The sequence below is a fragment of the Euphorbia lathyris genome, chromosome 3 (assembly GCF_963576675.1).
Source record: "Euphorbia lathyris chromosome 3, ddEupLath1.1, whole genome shotgun sequence".
NCBI classification, from domain to species: Eukaryota; Viridiplantae; Streptophyta; class Magnoliopsida; order Malpighiales; family Euphorbiaceae; genus Euphorbia; species Euphorbia lathyris.
In genome coordinates, this window is record NC_088912.1 from 17,106,892 (window position 1) to 17,129,748 (window position 22,857).

A 22,857-nucleotide genomic window follows, 5' to 3' on the forward strand; every position below is an offset into this window, starting at 1 on the left:
AAACGTTACAATTTTGCAATTTATTATGGTCCTGTTTGGTAAAGAGCTTTTGGATCAACATTAGATGTTTGAGCCATTTTAGAGGTTTTGACTAGTCAAACCTCTAATAGTGGTGTTTGGTGGAGAGAGATAATCTAATTTTAAAAAAACTCATTTTACGAGTTTTTTCAATTAGCTTATTACTCCATCACTTTTGAAGGATATTTTTACCTCTATTTATTATCATCTAACCCAAAATAAAGACTTTATCATGTCCTTATTTGTCATTTTACACAAACAACGATTTACAATCAGTTAAGTTTTACCAAACAAGTTTACACAATAAGTTAGTCAAATCAGCTAACAAAAAAGGGATTTAGCTAATATAATTTGTTATCAGCTAGACCTGGCCATGGGTCGGGCCGGGCCAGGCGGGCTTTTCTATAAAAGTCCTCAGCCCCAGCCCAGTCCAACCTAGCCCACTAATAATTTAGGCGGGCTCGGGTCGGGCTGGACTCGGGCTTAAAAATCAAATCACAAACCCAACCCATGTAAACCCATCTAAACATACATATATAATTTTTTAATTATAAAAAAATAAATTTTCATACTTAAAAATAAATATTTAATATATAAATCTATAAGTATATAAAATTTATTAATTAATATTAATAGGCAGGTTGGGCTTGGCCGGCCCGTACTATTTTTATTAATCCCAAACCCGTTCAAAAAATAAGCAGACTTTAGCGGGCCTGGACCTAACGGCAATTATCATTGTCCAAGTTCGGCCCAAGGGACACAGATCTGGACAGGCCGGGCGGGTATCCAGGCCCATGGACAGGTCTACTATCAGCTAATGTAATCAGGTATCTACAAAACAGGGCATATGTCTAAGGAAATATTAAAAAGTTAAGGGTAAGTATAGAAATTGTCCTTTATATAATTAATCTTTAAATTCCTTTTTCTTTTAAAAAAAAAAAAAAGCAACTTTTTTCATATAAATTCGTTTGTTTTGTGTGGCTTATCTTAGAGAGAGAGAGAGAGAGAGAGAGGGGTGGAGAAATGGTGTGAATGGAGAAGAGGAAATTGGTGGAGAAACTCCTCTTCATATTCAAAATGACAAACTTGACGCTGGTGCTCTTTTTGTTCTTAAATCCAAAGGTAATCAACTCTTAATCACTATTATTATTTTTTATTATTATTGTGGGATTATTACCCTATTTTTAAATTAATATAAGATCCATGATTTACTTATAAATCTTACTAGGACAAATCCCTCGCTTTGCTTCGGGTATTTAGAAAATATAATTATAACCGTTGACAGCTAAAAATGAAAAATCCAAAACGTTAATGATATTTTAAGGAACTTTAATTTTTAAAAAATTTCGTTTTGATGTCATTTGAGTGTTGTTTGGTTAGGAGAGAGAAAATGAATTTTTAAAAAGAGAAAGTTCCAAAAAAATGTGATTTCGAAAATAAAAAATGTGGTTTCATGGTAAATGTCGTTCTGAACAACTTTAATTCTTAAATATTTTCATTTTGAGGGCGTTAACAATCATTAACAGTCATTTTGAGAAGTTAGTTAAAATTGAGTGGCCACCGATGTTTAAAAATGTAAAATTCAGTGACTCCTGTAAATGTTTTTTTATCTTCCCAAACTTTTATAACATTTTTAGAAAATTACATGTGCTTCATAATTAGTTTGATTGAAAAAACCATTACATTAAACATTGTATGCAATTCACTATGAAAACATATATTATTACACAGATATATGACGCACAAAAAAAAAAAAAACACTATAAAAACATTATACAATACATGAGACTTGCAAACAAACAAAACTTAAAAACATATTTTCCCTAAAAGAAAAACAAACAAAACTTGAAAACATAAAAACATGAAAACATCAAGATTTTTTTTGAATGACCAAATTATCAACGTTAAGGATGAAATTGCTTAATATGCAATTGATGCAAAATAAGGAATAAAAATATCTGTATTTTATAATAGTGTTTGAAATTGACAAATTATCAACGTTAGGGATAAAATTGTTTTTTACTACAAATGTTAGATGTAAAATTACACTATTTTAGATGTTAAAGATAAAACTGCTCTTGACACAAAACGTTAAGGTATTTTTGCACTTTAACCTAAAAAAACAGACACAAAGATGGAGAGAGAGAGCCAAAATTAGAGATAATAGAGAAGTTGAAAGGTTATTTGCTTTCTTTAAAATATAAAAAGGAAAGATTACGCCTTTTATATAAAAAAAAAAGCACAAACTAACTAACTAATGAAGATGACGTCGTTTTGAGAGGATGAGATGGGAAGGTAATTATTCTATAGAATAATATTAATATCTGAAAATTTAGACTTGAGGTTTAAAACTGTACAATTTTAGTCCTAATGTTAGTTAGATGAAGTAGACTCGATTAACGGTAAACTCGCATTTGACAATTTTTCTGTTTTCTCTAATCTACATGACATATAAAGTTAATCTTATAGTTATTTAGTTAGAGCATCTCCAAGAGATCTTTAGTGCACTCTCTAAAATGATATAAATAATTGACTCTTAGTAATTTAAGAGTGACTAAGGCCCTGTTCTTTTTAAATGAAATGAAATGAAATTAAATTAACTTAACTGAACTGAACTGTACTGAACTGAACTGAACTAAATGCTACTGAACTGAACTGAACTTAACTTAACTTAACTACACCAAATAATTAATTGAATTTAACTTAACTTAACTTAACTTAACTGAATGCTGCTGAACTGAACTGAACTGAACTTACTTATGCTGAAATTAAGTCAAAAAGAACAGGGCCTAAGATATATCATCTTCAACAATACTCCATATATTCACTCCTTATTTATTATTTTATAATTAAAATTACTAATGATTGCTATATTTACCAATAGTGAAAGGAGAGAAACTCTTTAATAAAAAATTATCAATAAAAAATGAAGTTAGGAGGCACTAAGGCCCTGTTCTTTTTGACTGAAATTAAATTAAATTAAATTAACTTAACTTAACTTAACTGAACTGAATGCTACTGAACTGAACTGAACTTAACTTAACTTAACTACACCAAATAATTAATTGTACTTAACTTAACTTAACTTAACTTAACTTAACTGAACTTACTTATGCTGAAATTAAGTCAAAAAGAACAGGGCCTAAGAGGTAGATAGATGTTCTCTGTTGAAGCTGATTTTTAATTCTCTCTACTCAAATTTTAATTTAAGAGCCAATTTAAAAGGCTCTTGGAGATACTCTTAATCTTTTAGTGGTGAAGCTCTTAGACCCTGTTCTTTTTGACTGAAATTAAATTAAATTAACTTAACTGAAATTAAATTAACTGAACTGAACTGAATGCTACTGAACTGAACTTAACTTAACTTAACTGCACCAAATAATTATAATTATAATAAATTATATATATAATGATATATTTTATATATAAATAATTATAATTACTTTTTATTATTATTGAAGATGGAGGCAGGCGGAGGAGAATCCCACCGCCTGGCCCAGAAAAAAAAAAAAGAAAAAAAAAATTGTTCATACAAAATTCAAAATCATAAAAAAGCAAAATAAAAGCTAACGAAACCGAAACTGAATGACATCATTACAATCATTAGAAATTTCATGCCTGCAAAATGACGGAGCTGAGTCCCACAAATGCAGAGTAGTAGAAGTGACACCGTAACGAGCAAGACAATCAGCGACTTTATTACCTTCACGAAAAATATGAGTGACCACTAACTACAAACCAGAGCATAAAGATTTGCGTTTCTTCCATCTAGGCCTTAAATGCCAGGGAACTGAGATGTTATTGTACCTAAAGAGGTTAACAACATACATGGAATCGACTTCCAACCATAGATTGAACCACCCACGCTCACAGGCATGTTCAATTGCAAACATAGCTCCCATAAGTTCTGCCTCATATGCAAAAGTAGATGAAATGGAAAAAGAGAATGAGCCAACTGGAATACCTCTACTATTACGGTAAATACCTCCAGCTCCTGCCATTCCAGGAGTGCCAAAAGATGAACCATCAGTGTTAATTTTTAGCCAATGAACCGGAGGGCGTTTCCAATGAACCTCTAAGATAGTTGGAGCTTATAATTACAATAAATAATGATAAATTATATATATATATATATATATATATATATATATAATAAAAAATAATAAATAATAAATTATATATAAGTAATTATAATTATAATACATATATAATTATAATTATATAAAAATTATAATAAATAATAATACATTATATATAAATAATTATAATTTTTTTGGATAGAAATTGGGACGAGACAGAACTTGGGTGGGTGAGCACCCGAGGCCCAAGAACTGACAAACCCAAAAATATATTAAAAAAGAAAAAGTGAGTGTATGAACAAGAGAAGAGGAAGGAGAACAAACAAGAAGAAAGGAGAAAGAGAAAAGTTTAGAAAAGGTCAAGAAAACCGCAAGTGAGAAATATTACAAATGTCGTCATTGATAAACCTGTGGCAAAAAGCAGGAGCTGAAGGCCACCAATTGATCACTGAGGAAGAGACTCCAAACTTTGCTAATGCATCAGCAACTCTATTTCCTTCCCTGAAGATGTGTGTAAAAAGAATGTTCATCCTAGAGCAGATGTTGAGACAATGCAACCACTCTTGTCGAATACTCCAAGGAACATCCATGGAACGATGTCGAAGCAGATTAACTACGTACATAGAGTCTGACTCAACCCAAAGCTGATGCCAATTTTTCTCCCAAGCAAGTTCAATTGCGAAAATAGCGGCTCTCAATTCAGCCAAATAAGCAAAAGAATGAGGTGTAGAAAAAGCAAAACAACCTTTAGAAAAGCCACGATAGTTGCGAAAAATGCCTCCCGCTCCTGCCTCACCAGGAGTGCCAAAAGCAGAGCCGTCCACATTGACTTTAACCCAGCCCGAAGGAGGTTTAAGCCAATGGACCGGAAAAATATTGGGAGCAGGAGGCGGCCTAGGAGAAGCCAGAAGACGGGATAAGATAGCAGCATCTCTCCGAGAAGAGGCAAAACCTTTAGAAGTGGCCAAGGACTCTCGAATCATTCGAAAGAGGGTGATCTTCGAGTGCTGAATAGAAGGAGAAACTTCCTTAAAGATTGCTTCATTCCTGCAATGCCAGATTAACCAGATGCAAGTCACAGCAGCAACACGCCAGATCATCAACACCTGAGAGCTAAAATGAATGCTACGAAGTGTGCTGAAGAAGTGGATGAATTGGGGATGACGAGGCAAAGAGCAGTCAAAATGAATCTCAATGGCCCTCCAAAGAGAATCTGCAAAAGAACAGCTAATGAATAAGTGGTTAATGGACTCAGCATCCCTACCACATAGAGCACAACGAGAGGCAATGGAGAATCCAAGACGCTGCAGGAGGTCATGAGTTGGAATCCGACCATGCAAAACTCTCCAGAAAGTGAAGGAACGAGAAGGGGGAGTGTGAGCATTCCAAACAAATTTATACCAGTCCACCGAGGAGGAACTAGGACTGAGAACCGAATAGTACTCTTTGACAGAGAAAATACCCTTCGTAGAGGGCTGCCAAGCGCAGAAGTCAATATCATCTCTACCCCGTTGAATAGATCGAATACTGTCTTGAACAGCCGAAGGAAGAGTGTCTAAGTCAAGCCACTCTGAATTTACCAGAAAATCATCAACAGAATTATAGCGAGAACGCTTATCCTGATGATCACGACCCAATCTGTCCGCCACCGATGGTACGATCCACCTATCTGTCCAGAAATTAAGCGATGAAGACTGACCAATCCACCAAAAGGTCTGGTCCCAAATAGAAGAATAAACAAGCTTACAAGAAGACCAGATCGAGGAAGGAGCAATGGTAGCTTTAGGCAAACCAGAGACAGCCATAAATCTAGACTTCAATAGAGAAAGAGCTAAATTGGTACCTTGAATCAATTCCCAACACATTTTACCTAAGAGAGCCTGGTTAAAGATCTTAAAGTCCTTAATGCCCAAACCACCCCCTTCCAAACTTTTGCAACAAGTCTGCCAGGGAACCGTGATTAGCTTCCTCTGATCAATACAACCCGTCCAAAGGAAGTTCCTAATACTTCTATTGAATAATTATAATTATAATAAATAATGATGAATTATATATAAATAATATTAAATTATAAATAATATATCAATTATAATAAATAATAATACATCATTTATAAATAATGATGAACTATATATAAATAATGCTAAATTATAAATTATATATAAATACTTATAATTATAACAAATAATGATGAATATAAATAATATTAAATTATAAATTATAATAAATAATAATAAATTATATATAAATAGTTATAATTATAATAAATAATGATGAATTATATATAAATAATACTAAATTATAAATTAAATATAAATTATAATAAATTATATATAAATAATTATAATTATAATAAATAATGATAATTACTGAAATTAAATTAACTTAACTTAACTTAACTGAACTGAACTGAATGCTGCTGAACTGAACTGAACGCTGCTGAACTGACTTATGCTGAAATTAAGTCAAAAAGAACAGGGCCTTTAATGTAATTTTCATTTGAAATTTAAAAAAATTATTTTTTACAATTTAAATTAATGTTTTTACAGTTTTCTTAAACCAAATTATACATCCAAAGCTACTTTGGATTTTCATTTGTCTTTAATGCAATTTTCATTTGAATTAAAAAAATATTTTTTACAATTTGAATTAATGTTTTTGCAATTTTCTTATAACCAAATTATACATCCAAAACTGTTTTCAAACAGTAAAAAAATACAATTTTCGAATGCATGGGAAATGCATAACACTCTCTTAACAGAGTTTTATGTTCAAAATTGAGTTTTTTTGGTTATCAAGGATTTCATGGAAACTAAAATAAATGATCAATGGTTTAATATATCCAAATAAAAAATCAACGACAAATAAAAGAAGCAATTTTAGATTTCATTAATAGTAAATCTAACAAAATCGTGAGTTTATTTTTTTTCTCCTTTTTTTTTGGTAGAAACAAGAAAGAAATTTTTTTTTTCTACCTATAATTAAGGAGAAATTTTTTTTTTCTCCTTAATTATAAGTATACAAAATTTATAAATTAAATAAGAAAAATTATTAATTTTTTTATAGTATATATACACACACCATTCTATATTTATGTTTGTTAGCTCAAAAAATAAAAATAAAACATAAAAAAAGCAAAAACCGCGAAAAATAAAAAAAAATCACAAAAACGTTTGAAACGTGACAAAACACGAAGACGTGATCAAACACACACAAAAATAAGAAAATGTGAAAAAAATGCGAAAACGTGAAAAAATGTAGTTTTTCATGTTTTTGTGTTTTTAACATTAAAAATATTTTTCATATTTTCGTGTGTTAACGTTTTTTTTTTGTTTTTTTTCACGTTTTCGTGTAACATTTTCTTTACGTTTTCGTGTTTTTCGCATTTTTACCGGTTTTCATATTTCCTGTGAACTAATATATATTTGATTAATTTATTGTCTTAAAATAACTAAGAAATTACATTTGAGAATAAGAATTCTTTTGACTTACAAAACTAATTATTCCTATTTATTTCATTCTTTTAACCAAACACGGAATAGTTATTCTATTCTCTTCTCTTCTCTTCTATTCTTAAAGAATAATTATTTTATTCAATTTCGTGAACCAAATGACACTTAAAATAACCTTATCACATTTTACCTGCAATGCCACATGGACAATAAAACTTACATGGCACTGACACATAAAATATAACATATAGATTTTGCTATTAATGAAGTCTCAAATTGTTTTATCTAACTAAGATTAGGATAAAAATCGTATGCGTAAAGTCTAAATTTATTCTTCCCCAATAATTATAGTAACTATTGTTAAATTTTGATGATAGGTTCATGGCTACATTGTGGATACCATTTGACAACAGCAGTAGTAGATCCACCAATACTAAGTCTCCCATATGCATTAGCATATTTGGGATGAGAAGGTGGAATTTCATGTTTGATTATTGGAGCTTTGGTCTCTTTTTATTCCTATAATTTGCTCTCTTTAGTTCTTGAACATCACGCTCTTTCCGGTAACCGTCTACTTCGATTCACCGACATGGCTAATCACATTCTAGGTAATCCCCTGATTGATTCACATTATCACTTAATAGCAATTTTGTAAAACATTATAATTTTATCTTATATTTGTAAGTTAGGCCAATTTTATCTTATTAACGAAGTATTCTATCTATGAAGTCATCAATCTCGTTATCTCTGCTTCATCTGTATTTCATATTATCATTCACTAGTATACAATTCGAAAAAATTATCTCGTGTTTTGCAGCAGCTAAAAAACATATGTACAAATGGGATAGTTTTTTTTTTTTTTAATTCATGTATATGTATCTTTGATTTGTTGCTAATGAACGACAAAATATGTTAATGATATAATCTATGTTGTTGGGTAAAAATTGATCCAAATTATAAATGTTAGTGTTATAAATTTACTGTATGATGTTAGACGTAAAATTACTTTCGACTATCAATATAAATATGTTTTTCTTTTCGTATTCCTAAAATAATTTTTCCCGTGTTTTTAGGGCCAAGGTGGGGCCGGTATTATGTGGGTCCAATTCAGTTCTTAGTTTGTTATTGTGCTGTTGTTGCTTATGCACTTTTGGGAGGCCAATGCATGAACGTAAGATTATCGTTAATATCAAAATATCTTTTGAAAATTTTAGATTATTCTATTTTAATTTTTTTTTCAGTCGTTACATATTAAATTCTTGATATATGAGATGAATAAACCAGAATTTTCTTTATAATAGGAAAAATGATAAAAATAAATAAATTTGAACCAAATAAAGTTGATTTAAATAATTAAGGACTTTAAATCGCTTAAACTAGAGATCCCGTGTTCGAATTTTAGTGTACATAGAAAACTTTAATTGAAAGATGATCCATTTAAAAGGTGTGTAACGAGTCTCGAACTGAGAAATCAGATGAACTGTATAAAAAAATTGAACTACACATTTTAATTGAATTTTTTTTTTTGAAAATGACCATAGACTTGTGTGAATAATATCAAACAGTTAAAAAGAAAATAAAAAATTTACATGGTTTCGGTGCGGTCAATTCATGCATACTTTCACGTGAGAGGATAAGTTTTTATTAATAAAATATACGAAGCTTCACACATAAAAAGGGCGGCCCGGTCGCACTATGCGTCCCCGCTGAGCGAGGGTCCGGGGAGGGGTCCCACCACAAGGGTGTATTAGGGGCAAGCCTTCCCCTGCCAATTTATTTGGCAAGAGGCCGCTCCTAATACTCGAACCCGTGACCTCTTGGTCACACGACAACAACATTTACCGTTGCGCCAAGGCTCGCCCTCACGAAGCTTCACACATAAAAAAAAAGAAAATTTAAAATTTTTATACTCAAGTGGTTGTCAGATATTTGATTTTCTCTCCGTATCATTTAAATCAAACATTATATGCCTATTTTTAAGCCTTGATTGATTAAACTCATTTTTATGTCCAACTATTCCAAAAGTGTGATTTACCAAAACAATATCATTTGCAGGATGCCTTCTATAGCTACTTTGTTTTTAACAAAGTAAAGCTTATTTTGTTTTTTCATCATTGGATATGATGAACTTTAACAAAGTAAGTTCATCTAATGATATGTCCGCTATGGTTACTTTGTTTTTTACAAAGTACCGTTACTTGGTGCTCATTTTCACCATTTGATTAATTTTATGCTCCATCATCCAATGGTGAAAACCACACCAAGTAACGGTACTTTGTAAAAAACAAAGTAACCATAGCGGACACCCATCCAATGGTAGTAAAAACAAAGTAATGCTTACTTTATCAAAAACAAAGTAAGCATAGTTTAACCTTCATTTCCCGTATAATTAATAAATCAAGCTTTCTCATTCAAAAATCATATTTTTACATCTGACTAATTAATAATCATGAATTCATAGTTAATATAAAAAAAATTCCTGTTTAACTACCAAGTGGTTACACAATGATCGATTTATGCGAATTAACCTAATAATTAAAAAGAAAATCAAAAATAAATATAAGAAATTTACGTAGTTCAATCAATTCATACCTACTTCCATATGAAAGACGAATCTTTATTATTGGAGCAACTAAGAACAATTTATAATATAAAATTATATAGTGTGTCATGGACTGGGCCGGTCCTGACAATTTAGGAGCCTTAGACAAAATAAGTAATAAAGGCCCCTTTAATAATAAAAAATTTATACATAACAAAAAAATCATTTTAATTTTTTTTTTTTATCAATGGGATTTCGAAAAGAAATAGGCACTCCTATATAATTTTATCACTATTTATATTAAAAATAAATAAATTTCATATACACGTATAAAGGCTATTTTTTTGGGCCTCCTCCAGCCCTGGGCCCTAGGCCGATGCACCCCGGGCCCTAGGCCGGTACACTCCGGCCCTGGTAATGGGACCAATTGAACTTAGTGGGATTAGAATTCTCGGCCGTTTGGTTTGAGAAGCTCCGATACCATATCATGAAACCAATCGAACTAAAAACTTAAACTGATAGTTAATGTTTAATCGTAGATTTTTTTTTTTTAATAAATTCAACAAATTTTTTTTTTTTTTTGCTCTTGCAGGCAATATACATGTTGTCAAACCCAAATGGGACAATGAAGCTTTATGAGTTTATAATAATATTTGGAGTATTATTATTAATATTAGCTCAACTACCATCTTACCATTCCTTGAGACACATCAACTTGATTTCCACCATCTTATGCTTAGCTTATAGTACATGTGCAACTGCTGGTTCTATCCATATTGGTAATTAACCATTATTAGATAATTAATAAATCCATTTCTTGTAAAAAAAAATTAGTCACTGATAAACTATAACTGATGTAGGGTGAAATCGACTGAGGATTTTAATCTTAAATCCACAAAGAATGCAATCTTCTCAAGCTATATACTTGAAGGTTGAGTTAACCCAAAGGATAGAAATCCAACCTCTCAAGGAGGCTATAAGTTTTAATTCTTCAAAAAGTTCCCAACATTACAAAATATGGGAGTTTAAATACTCTCCCTCAAATCAAAGAGAAAGACCCAAAAGCCTATGAATAGGGTTTTGGTTAACACTTGGCTAGGAGGGTAAAATAGGGAAAATGGTAGTTTAGTAAATAAGTCACAATGGCAATACAGTAAATAGGGTGTCACAGAAATGGTCCCCCCCAAGGTGAGAGCTTGGAGGAGAAGTAGTCTCCAGGTCATGAGACGCCCCGCGTCTCGGATTTTACGCCCCGCGTGAAAATGCTCCTGGACTTTCGGAGGTCGGCTCGAGTTCAGTACGCGAGGCGTCCTGCGGAATACGCCCCGCGTTATGTAGCTCCTGATCTGGTGGATCGACGTCACGCGAGACGTCCTGTGGACCACGTCCCGCGTCTTGAGGCTCCTAGAAGTGGAAGATCTGCGGAGTGGAATCTACGCGGGGCGCCCAAAGGTTGCGCCCTGCGTGTTTACTCTCCTGGAAGTTTTCTTGCTTGATGTGACCAATCACGCCCCGCGTGGTAAGGGATGCGCCCCGCGTCACCAACTGACATGGATTTTCATCAAAGACCACCATTCCCACGCCTTGCGTTAGGTTGGGTACGCCCCGCGTGTTCTCTGTTTTGGGTCGTTCCTTGCTCTCTTTGAGTGGGTTCTCCCGGGTGGCTCCTCGTAGTTCCGGACTCGGGCTTAGGGATAAGATGCCCTCATCATTCTCCCCTTCTTCGAAAGAGTCGGGTCCAGCCTCGGTGACCTTGGTCGGCAACGTTCCCTCCGGCTTCCACAAGCTGAGGTCCTGCACATTAAAAGAAGAAGACATCTTCCCAAGCCAGTTGGGAAGGGTTAGTTGGTAGGCATTGGCACTCATCCTCTTGGTGATTCAGAACGGACCGTACTTCCTCCGTCTCAATTTACTACTAGGGGCGTGCATGAGTCGCTCCTTACCCCAAATACACCATTACTTCATCCCCCACTTTAAATTGCACATCCCTTCGGTGCTCGTCAACTTTGGCCTTGTTCTTACTATTCTTCTTCTCGATACTATTCCGCACTTCTTGGTGCATTAGGTGGTAGTCATTGGCCAAATTCCGGGCTGCCACACTCTTCTCTTCTACCTTCGGAATCTCCCCCAAATCAAGCGAATGGTTAGGGGCCTTAGTGTACACCACTTCGAAGGGTGACTTCCCGGTGGTTGAACTTACGGCTGAGTTATAGGCGAACTCGGCTTGGGCGATCACATAATCCCACATCTTGGGCCTATCTCGGCACTTGCTCCGCAATAGATTTTCCAAAGTCCGATTCACCACTTCGGTTTGTCCATCCGTTTGGGGGTGAGCTGTGGTGCTAAACTTCAGGGTAGTTCTTAAAATAGCCCAAAGAGTTCGCCAAAAGTGGCTAACAAACTTCGTGTCCCGATCCGACACTATACTCTTTGGAACCCCATGTAATCTCACTACCTCACGGAAGAAGAGCTTAGCAATGGCGGTGGCGTCATTAGTCTTTCGACATGGGATGAAATGAGCCATCTTTGAAAACCTATCCACCACCACGAAGATCGAATCCATCCCCCGTTGGGTCCTTGGCAGTCCCAACACGAAATCCATCGAGAGATCCTCCCAAATAGTTTCCGGAATTGGCAAGTGCATACGTAATCCGGCATTGGTGGCATGCCCCTTGGAGCCTTGACAATTCTCACATCGCTCAACGATATATGCCACATCTTTCCTCATCTTGGGCCAAAAGTACCGGGAACTAACCGCTTCCAAGGTTTTGTCCCTACCAAAATGACCGCCCAACACTCCACCATGTAGCTCTCGGATCACCCTTTCTCGTATAGACGTGTGTGGGAGGCACAGCTGGCTACCCTTCATGAGAAATCCGTCCACAAGTTGATATCCACCCTCTTCGGTGCCCCTTCTACACTTCTCCCATTCAATACTAAAATCGGTGTCATCCTCGTATTCTCCCTTGATGTGCTCAAAATCTGTCAACTCCAATGCCACTGTTTTCATAAGCGCAACCCTTCGGCTCAAAGCATCCGCCACCTTATTCTGTTGACCCGATTTGTGCAGAAGTCGATAAGGAAACTTATCCACAAATGCGGACCACCTAGCATGCATGGAGCTTCGGATTTGCTTTTGACTCCCCAAGTACTTAAGGGCTTGGTGATCGGTGTACAACATGAATTCCTTCCCAATAAGGTAGTGCTCCCACGTCTTGAGAGCCCTCACTACCGCATAGAACTCCTTATCATAAGTGGCCCATTTCTGCCTTGAGTCACACAATTTCTCGCTGAAATACGCTATGGGCCTCTTTTCTTACATTAACACTCCCCCAACTCCAACGCCACTAGCGTCACATTCCACCTCAAAGAGTTTCTCGAAGTCCGGAAAAGCTAACACCGGAGCGGTACTTAACTTCTCCTTAATCAATGCAAAACTATTCTCTTGCTCATCTTCCCACTTGAAACCTCTACCCTTCTTCAAGCATTCGGTCATAGGAGCCACGATAGCGCTGAAATTTTGGATGAACCGCCTATAGAACGTAGCCAACCCATGGAAACTCCTAATATCCCCAACTGTCTTCGGAGTCGGCCATTCCCGGATAGCTCTCACTTTCTCTTCATCCACTCGAATCCCACTCCCACTGACCACATACCCAAGGAATACCAAACTTTCCATCACAAAATCACACTTCTTAGTGTTGGCAAAGAGTTGGTTTTCCCAGAGCAAGGTTAATACGGTCCTCAAGTGCTCAACATGCTCTTCTAGGGTCTTACTATGGATGAGGATATCATCAAAGTAGACCACCACAAACTTCCCAATCACCGGACGCAACACTTGGTTCATCAATCTCATGAAAGTACTCGGTGCATTGGTCATCCCGAATGGCATCACTAGCCACTCATATAGCCCATCCCGCGTCTTAAACGCTGTCTTCCATTCATCTCCCGCCTTGATTCGGATTTGATGATACCCACTCCTCAAGTCGATCTTCGAAAAGACCTTGGAACCACTCAACTGATCGAGCATATCATCAAGTCGGGGAATCGGGAACTTGTACCGAATTGTAATCTTGTTGATGGCTCGGCTATCCACACACATCCTCCATGATCCATCCTTTTTGGGTGTCAACAAAGCCGGCACTGCACATGGGCTCATAGTTTCCCTCACATACCCCATTTTAATCAACTCATCCACCTTCTCCTTCATTATCTCACTCTCCTTGGGACTCATCCGGTAGTGGGGAAGACTAGGCAAGCTAGCTCCCGGCACTAGATCAATATGGTGTTGGATGTCCCGTAGGGGTGGTAATCCATCCGGTAGTTCTTCCGGGAAGACATCTCGGAATTCATTGAGTAATCTCCCCACTTCCTCCGGAACCTCTTCAGTTTCACTCCCCACACTTCCCGTCGGTGTGCTCGCCTTCACCATCACTACATAAACCGTTTGACTTTCCTCACACTCATTAATAAACGCCTTGTGAGTTGGGCAAACGATCAAGGTAGATTTCCCTTTATCTTTGGACTCCCCCGATAAAGGGGTTAGAACATATCTAATACCGTCCTTCATAAAACGATAAGTGTTCTTTCTTCCGGCATGGGTGGCGTCTCTATCAAATTGCCACGGACGTCCCAACAGTAAATGACAAGCATCCATCTCCACCACATCACAATAAACCTCATCCCGGTACTCTCCTATCTCAAGAGGGACCTTACATCTTTGAGTGACCTTCATTGCTCCGACATCCTTGATCCACCCCACACTATACGGACTAGGGTGCGCCTCAAACTCCAACCCAAACCTCTTGGCAGCGGTATCACTAATAATGTTCTCTTGGCTCCCACTATCAATGATCACATTGCACTTCACTCCTTGCACTAGACATCGGGTTCGGAACAATTGGTGTCGTTGATCCGAAGCTATTCGACTTGAGACTAGGAGCCTCCTCACTACGTGTATGGCATGGCCCCCATCATACTCTTCCCCATACTCATCCTCAACGGGATCACAACAAACATCCCCCTCGTCATCATAGTCCTCGTCATCCTCATACCGCTCAATCACATTGGCACTTCTTCTCTTGGGACACTCGTTGGAACGGTGGCTCGGCTCGTTACATCGGAAACACTTGAATGGAGCCAGTTTAGCATAAGGGTTGTTGCCCCTAGGGGGTTGTGTCGCCTTAAAAGGCCTCACATCTCCGCTAGATGCTTTTCCCGTATTTGGCGCCTTGGAATCACTTGAACTGGCGATTCCCTTACCCTTATCGATCCCCTTGGGAGCTCCTCTCCCTCCATAGGTACTCTAGGCCCCAGCCCTTCTATAACCTTCTCGACCCCTCAAACTCAGTTGTGCTTCGGCCTTCAATGCCAAGTTACGAGCATCTTGTACCCGAATGACCATTTGCGTCCCAATCCGATCTTGGATGTTGTACCTCAATCCTTCAAGATACCTTGAAGTCTTTTGGCTTTCGGTTTCCGACAAGTTAGCCCTTGCCGAAAGCCGCAAGAACTCCGAGGTGTACTCGTGCACACTTCTAGCGCCTTGAGAACAATTCCGATAGGAACTGTAGATGTACTGTTCATAATCGGGTGGTAGAAACCGTTCCCGCAACATCGACTTCATCCTCAACCAAAACCTAATCGGTTCCCTTCCTCCTCTTCTTCTCCCTTCCTTAACATTATCCCACCAAACTGATGCTCCTCCTTTCAATCGGTAAGCAACTAGACGAACCTTCCTATCTTTCGGTATTCCCGAATAATCAAAGAACCGCTCTACTTTTAGCAGCCAATCAAGGAAGCCCTCTATATCAAGTTCTCCCCCAAATGAAGGTAAGTCCACTTTCAGTTTAAAAGCGTCATCCCGCTCAAAGTTACCACCATACTCCCTTCTCATATTCGGCTCTCTAACATATCCGCCTCTCTCATTACCTCGGCCTTCATACGGATCATTCAAACCCACATTTTCCCTCTCGTAACCACCTACAACATCATTATGCACAATATCCATATTCCCGGCACGCACATGCGCGGGACCAACAACATCATTCACATGCACATCATGTCTAGGCCTACCATTCATGGCATTATCATCAATTCTAATCCCCATATTCCTAGCAATCCTAGGCATGTCATAATCATCAAAGAATTCCCCATCACTATCACTATCCACATTTCTAATGGTTATGGGATTAGTACGCCTTACCTCTTGAACCCGAGGGTCCCTTGCTTGGGGTGCATAGGTTATCCGTGGTGGTGGTGTTGGTTGCCTTTCAAGTAGACGGTGGGTTTGCTCCTCTTGTCTCCGGTGAGGTTCTCCGGCGGGTTGGATGTGACTATTCCGAAACTCAAGAATAAGTCTCTCCGTATCAAGACGCCTTTCTCTTCGTTCCGTTTCTTGCCTCTCTTCCAACTCACTCATCTTGTCATTTATGGCTTTCAAGCTTGATTCTAGAGCTTCAAGCCTTTGTTCTTGAGTTCCAATGGTGTCGGTGGTGATACGTGGTTGAACCATCTCCGAGAAGAAGTCTCCGATCAAGAAAAACGACTCGGCTCTGATACCAACTGATGTAGGGTGAAATCGACTGAGGATTTTAATCTTAAATCCACAAAGAATGCAATCTTCTCAAGCTATACTTGAAGGTTGAGTTAACCCAAAGGATAGAAATCCAACCTCTCAAGGAGGCTATAAGTTTTAATTCTTCAAAAAGTTCCCAACATTACAAAATATGGGAGTTTAAATACTCTCCCTCAAATCAAAGAGAAAGACCCAAAAGCCTATGAATAGGGTTTTGGTTAACACTTGGCTAGGAGGGTAAAATAGGGAAAATGGTAGTTTAGAAAATAAGTCACAATGGCAATACAGTAAATAGGGTGTCACAGAAATGGTCCCCCCCAAGGTGAGAGCTTGGAGGAGAAGTAGTCTCCAGGTCATGAGACGCCCCGCGTCTCGGATTTTACGCCCCGCGTGAAAATGCTCCTGGACTTTCGGAGGTCGGCTCGAGTTCAGTACACGAGGCGTCCTGCGGAATACGCCCCGCGTTATGTAGCTCCTGATCTGGTGGATCGACGTCACGCGAGACGTCCTGTGGACCACGTCCCGCGTCTTGAGGCTCCTGGAAGTGGAAGATCTGCGGAGTGGAATCTACGCGGGGCGCCCAAAGGTTGCGCCCTGCGTGTTTACTCTCCTGGAAGTTTTCTTGCTTGATGTGACCAATCACGCCCCGCGTGGTAAGGGATTCGCCCCGCGTCACCAACTGACATGGCTTTTCATCCAAGACCACCATTCCCACGCCTTGCGTTAGGTTGGGTACGCCCCGCGTGTTCTCTGTTTTGGGTCGTTCCTTGCTCTCTTTGAGTGGGTTCTCCCGGGTGGCTCCTCGTAGTTCCGGACTCGGGCTTAGGGATAAGATGCCCTCATCAATAGATCTTAATGAAGGTTTACAGTAGAATTTATAAATCAAATCCTGAACCTTTTGGTTAAGGGAGAAGAAGGTTTTACCACTCCACCACAACCTCGTGGTTTATATTTTTAGCATTTAAAACAATATTCTTACGTTTTCCTTATAGTTGCATTATAAGATAAACTACGTCGGTGACCACTGAAGTTTAGGTGTATTTCAAAAAATTAAACTTCATTATTTTCTTTTTAAAAATGTCATTAAACTTTTTTTTATTTCAATAAAATTGTTTTGGTCAATCCAAATAGAAGAAGTCACTAAAATAATGACATATATAGCTACCATGTTGAAAAGGACCGATCTTTACTTGTGACATGTCAGTCACATGATAACAAAAAAAACATATTTTTTTTATTTAACTCAACTGTTTGAAACTGACACGTGACATTAAGTTTTATTCTTTTACTGTCATGTGGCACACATTTGACTGACATATCACATGTAAAAGTAAGTCATTCCAATGTGACTGTCACTATTCGGATTTATTATTATTTTTTTTGTTAAATTGGTTAGAATTATTTTATTGAAAATGAAAGGAAAATCAATGCATTTATTGAAAGAAAATGAAGTTGAGTGACATTTTGCAATAGACATCAAACTCGAGTAACCACACATGCAATTTACTATTACATTATATATAAATAAAAACTAATTTCAAACTATTAAAAATATAATCAGGAATAATAAGTGTTATTTATGGTAATTAGAGGCTCAATATATCTAATTACAATTAATCAAGAATGAGATGTATCAAATTTAATCAAAATTAAAGATTATATGTACATATATATTGCTAAAATTGTGTATATTTGATAGGAAAATCATCCAAAGAAATGAAGGATTATTCTCTAACTGGAGATGCTAAAGACAGAACTTATGGATTGTTCAATGGAATTGCCATTATTGCGACAGCTTATGGCAATGGGATCATCCCTGAAACTCAGGTAAAGATTATTTCCTTTTCTGTAATTAACCCTAAATATCTGAAAAATAATTGGATAATATTTAATAGAAAATTAATTTAAACCGGAGAAATCTTAATTAAAACATTAGTTTGTTATTACTATTATTAGAACAGAGATTCTGGATTCGTTGATATATTTCATTGTCTTTAAAAACGCTAGGCTAACTTCTATTGTTCGTTTTAGTTCTTTTATTAGTGTGGATGCTCACATGACATACATTCAAAGCATAAATAAATGCTTCTATAATTAAAATGCAACTAATTTACCTATTATTTCATTTAGGTTCTAAATTTCAATTTGTGCCTTGAAAACAATACAATATAAATAAATGGCTAACTTACCCCTATATCTAGTATCAGAGTCGTGATTAAATGTTGGGGACCCGTTGAGAGGGGAGTAGGAGAAGGGTGTACAAAAAGCTCCCCGTACAGGCCCCAAATTTAAGGGGCCTATTTTTTTTATATAATATCTAGCTATTTTTATTTATTTATTATGTTAAAAATTAAGTGAATGTTAATTTATCCAGAAAATATCTAAAGTCCAACCGTCGAAGAGTCTTGAAGGTCCAATTTATTATTATTATTATTATTATTATTATTATTATTATTGTTATATGATATTCAATTAAATTATTTTATTATGTAAAAAATCAAGTTAAAGTATTTTGGTGTTTGATTTTGTAGAAATATTATTGTAATATAAAAGTATTAATTATTTTTAATGAATGAGGTTCAATTTTTTCATTAGCAAAGGCCCCGAAAATATTTAAGATGACCCTACCCGTTGATAATAGTGTCACGTACCAAATGAATTGGATGTGAGTAAAACGTGATAAATATCCTAACGTTATTAAATTAAAAAATTATATAATTTCTTAAATATGTGAGACAATTCTCCTCAGTGAGTAAACGAGTTTGTTTAATTTGTTTTGTTAAATATAAGTAAAATTAACCGTATTTGAAAACGTTAGGGGTAAAATTACATCATTTCGTACGTTAAAGGTAAATATACACTTTTCCAGAAGCGAATTTGGAGCTTAACCCAAGTTCTAATCTTAGTCTTTCATCATAAAAGAAGAGTTTAGCATTGCATTAACATACTATAGTGTCAGATCTTATATCTGATTGTATCACCGAGTTGTTTAAATTGAAATCGATGTTTAAACACTGGTTTCGTATGTTTTCTGACACGGTTAAAAAAAAAAAAAAAGTAGCATTACAATGTAATGTTTGAAAACTAAACTTCTCCTTGGATGTATTAGTATAAGAATAAGCATTATTCTCAAGAAAATTCTATATATAAAGGCAATAAAAATGATAATCCTATTAAAGGAGTATCTCTGTAAATCTTGTTATCGTGTTAAAATGCAGGCAACCATAGCGGCACCTGTTAAAGGAAAGATGTTCAAAGGACTATGCGTATGTTATGCCGTGACAATAGTGACATTTTTCAGTGTAGCTATATCTGGGTATTGGGCATTTGGTAATCAAGCAGAAGGTTTCATACTTGGCAATTTTCAAAGCAATGGAAAATTTTTAGTCCCTAAAAGTTTCATTCTCATTACCAACATTTTCACTATTCTTCAACTATCTGCAGCTGGTGTCGTAAGTTTCATTACTTCGCATTTTTAAGCTTCGTTTTCATTCGTAAGAAATTTTTATGGTCACTAAAGTATGCGTTTTATCGTCCCGTTGCCATTGAAATAGTTTTTAATCCAATAAGGTCATTAAAGTAGTAAATTTATATCAATAAAGTCAATTTTTGGCTGAATCGAGCGATCTGGACTACCAGGAAGCTGAGATGACTATCATGTTAACAATATCTCACAATATGTATGACATGTATCACCATATGGTGACACTTGACAATTAAAAAAAGGATAAGATGCAAAGATACTCCAACGTTTACATCTATGAGCAATTTTATCCCTAACGTCTAAAATGATACAATTTTACCATTAAGGTTGACAAGCAAGAGTAATTTTACCCCTAATATTGACAAGTTGGATCAATTCGAGAAATTTTTCATTAAATTCTTTTCTTGGTCATGAATCTTGTCATCTACACTTCACATGTACGTTATTTTATCACTCATTGATAATAGATCACAAACATATGATTAAATGTGATTTTAAAAATAAAATAAAAAAGATATACTGTATTTTGTACGAGTTGGAAAAAAATTTGAAATATTTCACCGAATTTAAAAATATTAATTTTCAATTCTATTATTAAATCACAAAAAAAATATGATTTTTTTTAGAATCAACTTACAAGCAATTGATATAGAATAAGGAACAAAGTATCTATGTTTTATAATAATGTCTAACCTTGCCAACATTAGGGGTAAAATTGCACAATTTTAAATGTTAAGGGTAAAATTGCTCATAAATGTAAACGTTATGGGTATTTTTGCACCCTATCCAATTAAAAAAATGAATTTTTTTAATAAACTATTAGTAAATATCTAAAAATTTGTCCCAATTCATTTTTTTATTTTTATTTTTAATTGCCATGTGTCAGACCATGAGTTGTTGATGTGCATCCACAACAGCTTTATTAAGTGGTCCAGATTGTGAGATTCGAATATAGTGATTTTATTGAAACAAATAAAATATTTTAGGGACTTTATTGGGTTAAAACATAGTCCAGTGACTACAAGTTGAGAGCCCCTGCCTTAGTGACCATGAAAAAAATGTTTACATTTGTCCCCTGATCTAGCTATTATATTGTAGCATAGACGTGTAATAATCAATCACATATTTGGTCAAATTTAGATGGAAATTAACATATATATATATATATAAGGAGACTCGTTAAATATTTGTGTTTGATATACAATACAAGGATTATAATATTTCCTCAATGTCCTTAGTTGTCATAATTTTCATATAATATTTCACATCCGAACCCACTTGTTTTCTGCTTCTACGATTTTGGAGAACATAGCAATCATCTCATAAGCAATTTAACGGGTCCCCTCACATACGTGATAGTTTTCACTCAAATTGACAAACGTCAGGCCTATTTTGGTACGGATTATACAACTAAAACAGTACGTGCTACTGTCACAGCTTTACTTGCAGCCAACAAACGAAGTGCTTGAACGAGCATTTTCAGATCCTTGCAGAAAAGAATTCTCAGCACGAAATGTGATTCCAAGGCTTATTTCAAGGTCATTGTCTGTCATCATAGCAACTACAACTGCTGCAATGCTTCCATTCTTCGGGGATATCAATTCCTTGATCGGAGCTTTCGGTTATATGCCCTTAGACTTCGTGTTGCCCGTTGTTTTCTACAACTTGACATTTAAACCGTCGAAAACCAGCTTCATTTTCTGGCTAAATGTTTCCATTGCTGTTGTTTTCTCAGTTTTAGGTGTTGTAGCTTCATTTCCTGCTGTCAGACAAATAGCTCTTGACGCTAAAAATTATCGGTTATTTGCAAATATTATTGAATAATCAGATCCGCCGGATAAAATGTGACCACAGAATTGGCGTTACAAGAAAATTCGTTATTACCGACAGAAATGTGGTAAAACGTAATGTATGTAATTTTGTTGTGTATTGAATAATGTGTGGTTTACAAATTAATGTAATAAATATTGTACTTTATGTAATAATATTTAAATTGTCTCGGTTTTAATTCTTTATTGATAGTATTCTGAATGAGAACTAAAATCAAAATCAATTAAAGATTGTTTGATTAGCAGAAAAAATCGTTTAAATTAGATGCCGAGTTCAATAAAATGTGTTTGATTTAAGTTCATATAGTAGATAATTTGGTTCGGTTTTAAACCGAACCAAATTGAAAACCGAAAAATAAGAACCGAACCAAAGTACAAATTTGATCTGGTCCGTTAGGGGGTAATTTTTCACCTCTTCTTTCAACTTTTTTCAATATCAATTTATGTTCAACTTTAATAAATTTAAATTCATCACCCAACCCGGATTAAAATGCAACAGATCATGGTTGATTTTTTTACATAAACGTGTAAGGTTAGGTTTGTGACATTTTGTTTTAGTTTTTAAAATCCGCATGAAAAAATTATCTAGCGCCCGTCCACATGTCCATTCTGGCGATAGTTAGGGCCGGCCTTGGGTATAGGTTCGAGGTGAGCCGGCCTAGAGCCCACGGCTGGAGGGGGCTCAAAAATTTTTTTAGCCTTTATATGTATATATAAAATTTAATAATTTTTTTAATATAAATAGTGATAAAATTATATAGAATGGCCTATTTCTTTCTGAAACCTCATTGATAAAAAAAAAATTAAAAGACCTGTTTTATTATGTATAAATTTTTTATTATTAAAAGGTCCCTTATTACTTATTTTGCCTAAAGC

The 22,857-nt window shown here is 35.7% G+C and overlaps 1 protein-coding gene across 1 annotated transcript; it reads left to right on the forward strand.

The window, feature by feature from the left end:
* Window positions 1–1,003: 1,003 nt before the first annotated feature.
* Window positions 1,004–22,148, forward strand: LOC136221864 (GABA transporter 1-like). Its single transcript, XM_066009328.1, has 7 exons — window positions 1,004–1,140; window positions 7,927–8,157; window positions 8,623–8,720; window positions 10,684–10,870; window positions 18,368–18,495; window positions 19,887–20,120; window positions 21,590–22,148. Exons 2-7 carry the CDS (start codon window positions 8,139–8,141, stop codon window positions 21,974–21,976), a joined length of 1,053 nt encoding a protein of 350 aa, XP_065865400.1. The 5' UTR covers window positions 1,004–1,140; window positions 7,927–8,138; the 3' UTR covers window positions 21,977–22,148.
* Window positions 22,149–22,857: the final 709 nt, after the last annotated feature.

Coding starts and splice junctions, on each gene's coding strand:
- LOC136221864 (XM_066009328.1), top strand. Junction 8,721..10,683: donor TGGGAGGCCAATGCATGAAC/GTAAGATTATCG, acceptor TTGCTCTTGCAG/GCAATATACATGTTGTCAAA. Junction 10,871..18,367: donor TGCTGGTTCTATCCATATTG/GTAATTAACCAT, acceptor TATATTTGATAG/GAAAATCATCCAAAGAAATG.